The sequence below is a fragment of the Megascapheus bottae genome, chromosome 16 (assembly GCF_031878675.1).
Source record: "Megascapheus bottae isolate mThoBot1 chromosome 16, mThoBot2.hap1, whole genome shotgun sequence".
Taxonomy (NCBI): Eukaryota; Metazoa; Chordata; class Mammalia; order Rodentia; family Geomyidae; genus Megascapheus; species Megascapheus bottae.
This window is the reverse complement of record NC_143524.1, coordinates 8,703,463-8,712,964: the sequence shown is the minus strand read 5'-3', so window position 1 is coordinate 8,712,964 and position 9,502 is coordinate 8,703,463. Positions and strand designations below refer to the sequence as shown.

The window sequence follows — 9,502 nt, the reverse complement described above, 5'->3', positions numbered from 1 at the left end:
CCTGGAATTCATTTCCATAAGTAGTAGTTTACATGTTCAGAAGAGTTCTGGCTTTGGGTCCTTCCTTCTCTCCTGATAACATCCTTTTGTCTGATTATATGTGTGTGTACACCTGAGATTGGATATGTAGATTATCGTGTCCAGTTATATTTTACATCTAGTTTTCACATACAAAAGACGACGTGCATTGTTTATCTCTTTGAGGTTGGCTTATTCCACTTGACATGATTTATTCAAGGTCCATTTATTTCCCTGCAAATAATATAATCTTAATTCTTTCAAATGGTTGAGTAAAATTCCGCCGTGCATAGGCACATTTTCTATGTACTCATCTACTATAATATATGTCTCTACAGGACTTGTGGGCTGTTTCCATCCTTTGGCCATTATGAATAGTACAGAAATGAACATGGATGTGCTAGTGTCTTTATGATATTCTGGCTTGTGCTGTCCTGGGTAGATCACTAAGAGTGGTGTGGCTGGGTCATAGGGAAGTTCTATGTTTAGTTTTTTTTAAGGAAACTGCTGCCTCATTTTTGACCTTGAAGCATTAGGCTGTGAACCCAGGGCCTTGTGTTGGCTAGGCAGATATTCTACCACATGGTCAACATTTCCTTTTGTTTGCTTTGTATTTGTGAATAGGGCCTTGTTTCCTACCCCCCCCCAAGCTGCCCAGACCATGGTCCTTTTATTTCTTCTTCTCATGTAATGGTATGCCACTCAGGAGCTCACGAACTCTCGTGGACTGAGAGGCTGGGGTCGTGGTTTGCAAACTTAATGTTTGGACTGACCTCAAATCACAATCCTGCAAATGCCTGCATCCTGAGTTGCAGAAATTTCAAGCATGAGCCACTCCCAGCCCGTGTCACACTTTTAGTACACCTTGTCCACTATACTATGGTGGAGGAAGTTGAATGGGTTTATGGGTTTAGACCTCAAGAACCTTTCTGTTTAGTTTTCAGACTGTGAGGATGCTAGTCTACAGATGCCATGTAAGAACGCTAGTAGAGCCTTTGAAGAATAAACTATTATGGGCAAATGTAAGAGGCACTCTATCCACTACTACCCAACATCAGCATTCAGAAGTGTGAATGAGAACATCTTGGACCTTCAAAGATCAGCTGAGCCCCTAGAACCATCCTCAGCATCATGAGTGAACCCACATAAAAATAACAGAGGGGATGAACCATCCATAAAGCAACATTGTAGGAAGCATGTAAATTTGGGGCTCCTTTGTTATCTACCAATAGATAACCAGATACACAGATATACAAGTTGCGTAATCTGCCTGATTAACTTGATGTAATGAATGCAGTCTTCATTTTCTCAATGGCTTTCTTCAGCGCACTGTTGACTTCTTTTTTTCTCAAACTGTAGACGATGGGGTTCAACATGGGAATGACGATGGTGTAGAACACTGATGCCATCTGGTCATTGTCCATGGAGTGACTAGAGCTGGGCTGCAAGTACATGAAGATTACGGTTCCATAGAAAATGGTCACGGCAGTGAGGTGCGACGCACAGGTGGAGAATGCTTTCTTCCGTCCTTCTGCCGAGTGCATCCTCAAGATGGCAATGGCTATGAACAAATAGGAGGTCAAGACAACCATCAGGGCAAAAAAGACATTCAGTGCTGCTGAGATAAAGAGCACAATCTCATTCACATAGATATCTGAGCAAGAAAGGGCCAGGATGGGGGGAATATCACAGAAAAAGTGATGGACCACATTACAACGGCAGAAGAACAGGGAAAAGGTGAGTCCAGTGTGGATGGCAGACTCGACAATGCCCCAGACATAGCAGCTTGTCACCATGAGAGCACACACGCTGGTTGTCATGGTGGAGGTGTAATGTAAAGGCTCACATACTGCAGCATGGCTATCAAATGCCATGACAGCAAGCAGCAAACAGTCAACAATGGCAAATGCCACAAAGAAGAACATTTGAGCAGCACATCCTCCATAGGAGATGACTTTATCCCCGGTGAGAAGCCCAGCCATCACCCTAGGTGTCACAGCTGAGGAATAAATGCAATCTGTCAGAGAGAGGCTACTGAGGAAAAAGTACATGGGAGTGTGGAGATGAGAGTCCAGCAGGATCAAGGCCACCATCCCCAGATTGCCAAGCAGAGTGGTGAGATACACGAGAGTGAATGTCAAGAAGAGAGGGATTTGTAACTCTGGAAGGTCCGTCAGTCCCAAGAGTCTGAACTCATTCACTTCAGTGTTGTTCTCCATCTACCTTGTGAAGCTGTGGTTCACCTGTCAAAACCAAGGGAAGGAAATGAAGAGATTACCATGTGCATGGGAAACACCCCACAGCACACTCTGACCACAAATGGCATGACTCGATTACTACTACAGGGTTCCCAGAAACACTGTCAACTGACCCCTGACCCACATGGAAGGCCTCACTCAGTTCCTGTCACATTACCCGAAAACCACTGAGGTTGTCTCCAAAATGATGATTACATATTTTGCATTTGGGTCAGAATTGGGGTCTTTCTTTCTAAAGTATCATTTATCTCTATCATTTCAGTCAGAAAGCACTTACATCGTGAAGAAGTATTTGCCCTTCCCCCTCCCCCAAGACAATTATCCTTCTTGAAAGATATGCCCAAAATGTGAAAATTGAGAAATGTCACAAAAAAAATCACTGTCTCAAAATGATTGTTCAGGCTACAATCAGGTTATGTTTTTTTCTATTTTATTTTTTCATATATTTTTAATTGAAATTAATAGAAGTGTTACATGATATTTGCCAGATACATGGTGCATTTATTCCCATACATTGATACCCTTTCCCATGTCTTGGTCCCCATTTCCCTCCCCCACCCCTCATCTTGTTTTCCCCCCTTCCCTATCTAATTTCAATTAACCAAATACAAATATATCCGATATACCAGGTAACAAAGTGAGATACTGTAACAATATGAGATAAGCAAGGGACAGCAAAAGAGATGAGAGATAACATAGTACCTTAAGAACAACAATCATTCATTATATGGCTTATGTTTCTATATCCTAGAGATCCTTTCATTTAGCATCCTACTATATGTCCTTTTGTATCAAGGTTTTGCTCTATTGCAAATCCGTGCTAGGAGAGCCCAAGGTTTCTACTGATTATGACGAACGGGGGAAACCATTGAGCCTAAGTTCCTTTGAGTCTGGCTTACTTCACTTAATATGGTTTTTTCTAAGTCTTTCCATTTCCTAACAAATGGGGCGATGTCATTCTTTCTGACAGCAGCATAGAATTCCATTGTGTACAAGTACCACATCTTGTTGACCCACTCATCAACTGAGGGACATCTAGGTTGGTTCCATATCTTTGCTATGATACCAACAATATCAGCAGCATTGTTCTTTGCCAAACATTATAACAATATCTATTTAAAACTGTATAACAGGGCTGGGGGGTTGGGGGGAGGGAAATGAAGACCAAGACATGAGAAAGGGTATCAATGTAAGCGAAGCAATGCACCTTCTATTTGGTGAATATATTGTAATCCTTCTATTAATTACAATAAAAAATATATGAAAAAAAACCCTGTAAAACAAGCTGGGCATTGTGGCTCACGCCGGTAATCCTAGGTACTCAGGAGGCTGAGATCTGAGGATTGCAGTTCAAAGGCAGCCGGAGCACTAAAGACCATGAGACTCTTATCTCCAGTTAACCACCCGAAAACCAGAAGTGGCGCTGTGGCTCAAGGTGTAGGGCGGTAGCTTTGAGCTGAAGAGCTCAGGGACAACATCCCGGCCCAGAGTTCAAGCCCCACGACCAACCAAAAAACAAAACAAAGAAATTGTTACCGTTCCATAAGTGCAGCTCTTTAGAGAGAAATTTGTACTGAGAAATTCGTGCCTTCAAAGACACCTTCTCTGAAACTCTAAATAAAGAATCTCTAATTAAAGAGAATGAAATTCATAAACATTCCATTGATATTTTCACATGAATGAGTTATTTGTTAATATACTTTTCTATATTACATGTTATGTTCCAAATAGTTAATACCAGTAGTTTTTTTTCCTGAGACTCTATGAGCAAAATCATTGAAAGTAAAAAAGCAAATATATATGTATACTGGTCTAGACACAAGAAAGCTATTTCATGAAATGCCTTTGTAAATAGACACACAAAGAGTATTATATATGTATAATAAAGTATTGTACATGTATTGATTATATTCACCAAAACAGCAGAAACCAAATTAGGCATGAATTTTTCACTGACTTCCATAATCAATTCATCACAGACTGTTCCAAAATCACATTTTACAAATGACAGATAACGACACATTCATGAAACCTAAAACCAAAGAGCAAATCAAACCAAGTATTATATCAACAAATTAATTCAGTTTAATACATTATTACAGAAAATTCTAACATGAAGCAGTCTAGTTTTGAATTTGGGTTCTATGTGTTTGTATTTGCTCATTTAGGATAGAAAAGAACAGGAAAAGGTAAAACTGAAATGAGAATGTTTAACTTTTTCTATGTGTGCATGTCCACATATACACACAGGATCATAATATATGTCATACTTATTTCTATAGATTCCTTAGTGAACAAAGCCTAGACCTTTGATCAAATCTTCTAAGTAGTCTGGAAGGGTGTGCATGGGAGTTGGATTCAAAAACACACAACTACATATTTCAAGATATGCTAAAGAAACCAGACACTGTCCAATCAAGGCTTGAGTTCATCTCTTCATTTGTTTTATTTTCCCATTGTCTCAAGAAACATAAACCCTAAACACAAGGATTTATTATTTGAATAAATCACTATTTTATTTTTTCCTGGAATTTGCTACATCAATAAATGTCAAGAACTCATGATATTAGTAAAACCTGGGGTGCTAAACTCTGCATACTGAATGGATAAATGATTGCCACTTCCCTTTAATTAGAACTTCTTGTTTTGGCAGCCTGAACACACCACAGAAAGAAACGAACTGGAAACTTACCTTTCACTTGAGGAAGATAATACAACTTCCAACTACAAGTTGACTCACACAAGGCTGTCAAAGCTTCTGTTAAACAAATAGTTTCTTAAAGTCCGGTCGCAAAGATTCAAGTTCTCTGGAGTCATAGAGGCAGAAGCAAAAGTGATTATTGGATAGAAATTATGAAATAATTCCCATCACTCAGGGTTGTACTGAGGAAAGAGGGGAGAAAGTCTCCTAATGTACTGCACAACATAATAAGGACGCCATTTGTGCCATACAAATCATTTTCAACTGGGAATGTCTTACAAATGTTCCAACTCATACTAATAAAGCAATATGATTAAAGCCTTTTCACAGAATAGCCAAACGTTTACATCAACATCATGAAATTGAAATTAACATCAAAAAGCCTGTGACACCCAGCTTTTGCTCACTTTAAAATGATGTTAAGTGGAGCCATATCAAGATATACAGACCAATCTTGAGATACGAAAGGGATAAATGTGCAAGGCCCATGAGAACTGGTGTCCCTGAGGACAATGACATACGATTTTACTCCAGTCTCAAAAAAACAGCAAATGAAGTTTCCCCAGAGACCTAGCTCAGTTGGTTGAAGAAGAAAAGCAGTGTATTTACATTTGGTGTTATTGTTTGGTATGTACTTTTGACTTTACATTTTATTCCACTCAATATACTTTAGTTTTCATGATGTCTTTCTCTAATGTGTTTGTTATTGTTCTCAAAAATATGTACCCACTATCAATCATTACAAACTGTTGGTGGGAATGTAAATCAGTCTATCCATTATAAACATTAAGATGGAGATTCCTGAAATATTAAAAATAGAACTAGATACCATAGAGTTACATAGGGTTGACACGCCAAGCATCACAATCTGCTAACTATATAGAAATATTTGCATACCAATACTTACTGTGATTCATTGACATGGATATGCAAATTCCATTGACACATGTGGACACTAGTGAAAACTGTCTACAGTTTCCATGACATTTCATGAAATACCTAGGTATAATGTACTCATAAATTGATGCGTTGAATTGAAACCCCTTTGAATAATTATTTAAAGATAACTCATAAACATGCATTTTGGGGGGCTCATGGGGCTTGAACTCAGGGATTGAGTGCTGTCTTTGAGTCTCTGAGCTCTTTTGCTCAAGGCCCCGGTACTTGACCACTTTGAGTCACACCTCCACTTCTGGTCTTTTGGGTGGTTACATCAAGATAAGGGTTTCATGGACTTTCCTGCCTAGGCTGACTTCAAACCATGATTCTCAGTTCTCAGCCTCCCGAGAAGCTAGGATTACAGATGTGATCCATCAGAGAACAAAATGTATCCTAATACCAAAATTAATGTACATTAATACCAAAAGAAAGATAGCAAACAAAACGCAAATGAATGCCAGTGAAGCTATGGAGAAAAAAAAAAGGAACTCTTAAACATTGTCAGAATGTAAATCAGTGTATTTGCTATGGTTGTTAGGCAGGAAATTGGAAATAGAAGTACTGTTTACTCCTGCTATACCACCACAGGCACCAGTGTAAAGGTATGTAAGTGTGTAAGCAATAGATACTGCACACAGGTGTTTAAACCAGCCTTGTTCACAATGGACAGTCTATAAAGATGGTCAACTCTTGAACGGATAAAGAAAATACATATATGTATATGAAGGTACACATAACAGGTCATCCACAACGGATGGCAAAATTGTCATTTACAGTTAGGTTAAGTGCAAGATGCTACTGCTTAGAAAAGTAGTCTAACTACAGACAATAATGATATAGTTTTTTTTTCAAAAAGGCAGAGTGAAAGATTTTGAACCTTTTAACCAAAAAGAATAAATATTTTAGAAGACATGTATATTTAATATGATTTAAATGTAACCCAACATATTATTATTGTGTCACTAATAGATATGTTTTATATGTTTTTAAGCATACCACAATATAATACTAGCGTGTCACTAATATGTCTATTTTTATTTACTAATTAAAAATAAATTTCAAAAAGTTTAACTACTAACAAGCTTATCCCCTCTAGGCAGCTTAATTGGTTCTTCCTTTGGATGGCAAGATGGAAATATTAAATATTCTCATGTGGGAGTTTCTCTAAAGCTTTCAATTGTGACATTCTCTCCAGGAATCCATAAATTAGTAGCGTCTGAAATCTCACCACCTTATCAATTTTAGAAGGGTTATCCTGCTTGTCATACACCTTGGAAATCATACACTCACCTGGATCATAATCGTTGTAAGTACACTCAGGCCCCTGACCTGAGGATTTGTGGTAAGCCTTCATCTATAGTCAGGGAAAACTTCAAAGACAAAAAATCATGACTTTTAAATAATAAAGTCATCAGGAATTATTTCATCTGGTTTTTCTTTTAAAGAAGACACAGCACATTTGTAATAATTAGTGCACATCTAAGACTCTCCTAGCAGAGGATTACAAAAGCTCAAAACCTAGGTACATAAAGTCATATATAGCATGAGACTAAATGAAAGGGTCTTTAGGATATGGAAACAAGAACTTTAACGTGTGATTATTATTCGTAATGTAGTATGTCATTTGTCTTCTCTTTTTTGCCTTTATGTTAATCTCAAATTGTTACTGTATCTGACTTGGTTACTTAGTATATTGTATATACATTTATTTGATTATTTGAAATAGGATAGGGAAGGAGGGAAACAAGGTGATTGGGATGGGTGGGGGAAGGGAAATGGGGACAAAAACATGAGAATGGCTATCATTGTGTGAGACATACTGTGAATGTAACTGTAACCCCTCCATGACAGTAAAAAATAAAATAAAATAAAAAGAAGACACAACGTATGTTTCGTTTACATTTCAGAAGCAGAACTCTAAAACATAGTTCATAATTATGTAAGCAGAAAAACTAATGAAAATGAAGGACATAGAAACAGAAATAAAGGACCAGGAGTTTGGCCTAGTGATAAGAGTGCTTGCCTAGCATGCACTAAGACCCGGGGTAGAATCCTCTGTACCACATACATAGAAAAGGCAGGAAGTGGTGTTGTGGCTCAAGGGGCAGGGTTCTAGTCTTGAGGGTAAAACAAAAACCTATGGACATTGCTTACACCCTGGGCTCAAGCCCCAGGACTGGCAAAAAACAAAAACAAAAACAAAAAAAGGGGTTTCACAGTTACTCCTGAGAAGGATGAAACAGATATTATTGTGTAGAAGTAAACCAGAAAGCCTCAAAGTGAATGAAATTTCTAAAGTTAAGCAATGGACTCATATCATCAGTAGTAGTTAAATTATTCTTGTGTACACATTTTCAATAATGCATTTTATTTTTAAAGTGTTCATATAATGAAATTCTCAAATGCTGGAAAAGTATTATCTGGAGAGCCCCAGGATTTTTCCTTTTTAACTTCATGTATTTTTATTGTTATTATAAAGGAGATGTACAGAGGGGTTCCAGTTACATAAATTAGACACAGTACTTCTCTCTCTTTTTGTTTTTTCACTATTTTAGTTACAAGTAGGTTAGTTGCAGTGTTGAAAGAGCTCTTTACTCTGTGTGTGTGTGTGTGTGTGTGTGTGTGTGTGTGTGTGTGTGTGTGTGTCTGTGTGTGTGTGTCTGTGTCTTGTGTGTTGGTCGTGGGGCTTGAACTCAGGGCCTGGGGGTTGTCCCTAAGTTCTTCAGCTCAAGGCTACCACTCAACCACTTGAGCCACAGCACCACTGTCAATTTTCTGGTGCTTAATTAGAGGTAACAGTCTCATGGACTTATTAGTGCCCAGGCTGGCTTTGAACCATGATTCTCAGATCTCAAACTCCTGAGTAACTAGTATTACAGGCGTGAGCCAACGTGCCAAGCCTTTTACACTTTAGTGGTGAGTCTGTTCCTGGAGTCAGGATGCATTCATTCACTTTTTACTTTTAATAATTAATTGACTTTATTGTTATTATAGAGGTAATAAACACAGGGATTACAATTGCATGAGTCAGGTAATGAGCACATTTCCTCTCAGTATCTTCTGTTCCCTTGGTCTCTCCTGGTCTGTCCCTCCCTCCCATCTCCACCTACAAGTTATAGGGCACAAAGGGTGAATAAATGCAGCAGTGCTAATCACAAGATACTATATTGACTCTAAGTTATTTCATAAGCTTCTCTGGTTTCATTATTTACAGATGCAATCTTCAAATTATTTGAGATAGGTAATCTTGTCACATTGATCTTTGAAAACGGGACAATTTAGGTGCCTCTTCCCAGTACACAGAAAGAATTCATGGCAGATTACTTGTTTCAGGTTGATTTTTTTCCCCTTCCAATTAGTTTTGCCACACAGATGTTGTCAGGTCATTTCCTCTGCATGAGAAGGAGCTCTGCCAGAGAGCACATGCAGCATTCCATGCCTGACTTTGCAATTTCAGATGCATCATTCTGGATTGATCATTCTTTCTCTTGAAGAAAACTAGAAAAATTCTATATTCCATAAACATTCAAGTGAGAAGCATAACTAGTGCCACAGTAGTATTCTTCCTGCTCCTCCTAGAAGGCCG

At 38.3% G+C, this 9,502-nt stretch overlaps 1 protein-coding gene across 1 annotated transcript; it reads right to left on the bottom strand.

Annotated features, from left to right (window-relative positions):
• Positions 1-1,233: 1,233 nt before the first annotated feature.
• On the bottom strand, positions 1,234-7,849 carry LOC150052579 (olfactory receptor 5B21-like). Its single transcript, XM_090348719.1, has 2 exons — positions 7,841-7,849; positions 1,234-2,237 (listed from the first exon to the last, which is right to left on the bottom strand). The coding sequence occupies exons 1-2, from the start codon at positions 7,847-7,849 to the stop codon at positions 1,293-1,295; spliced, it is 954 nt and encodes a 317-aa protein (XP_090204845.1). The 3' UTR covers positions 1,234-1,292.
• Positions 7,850-9,502: the final 1,653 nt, after the last annotated feature.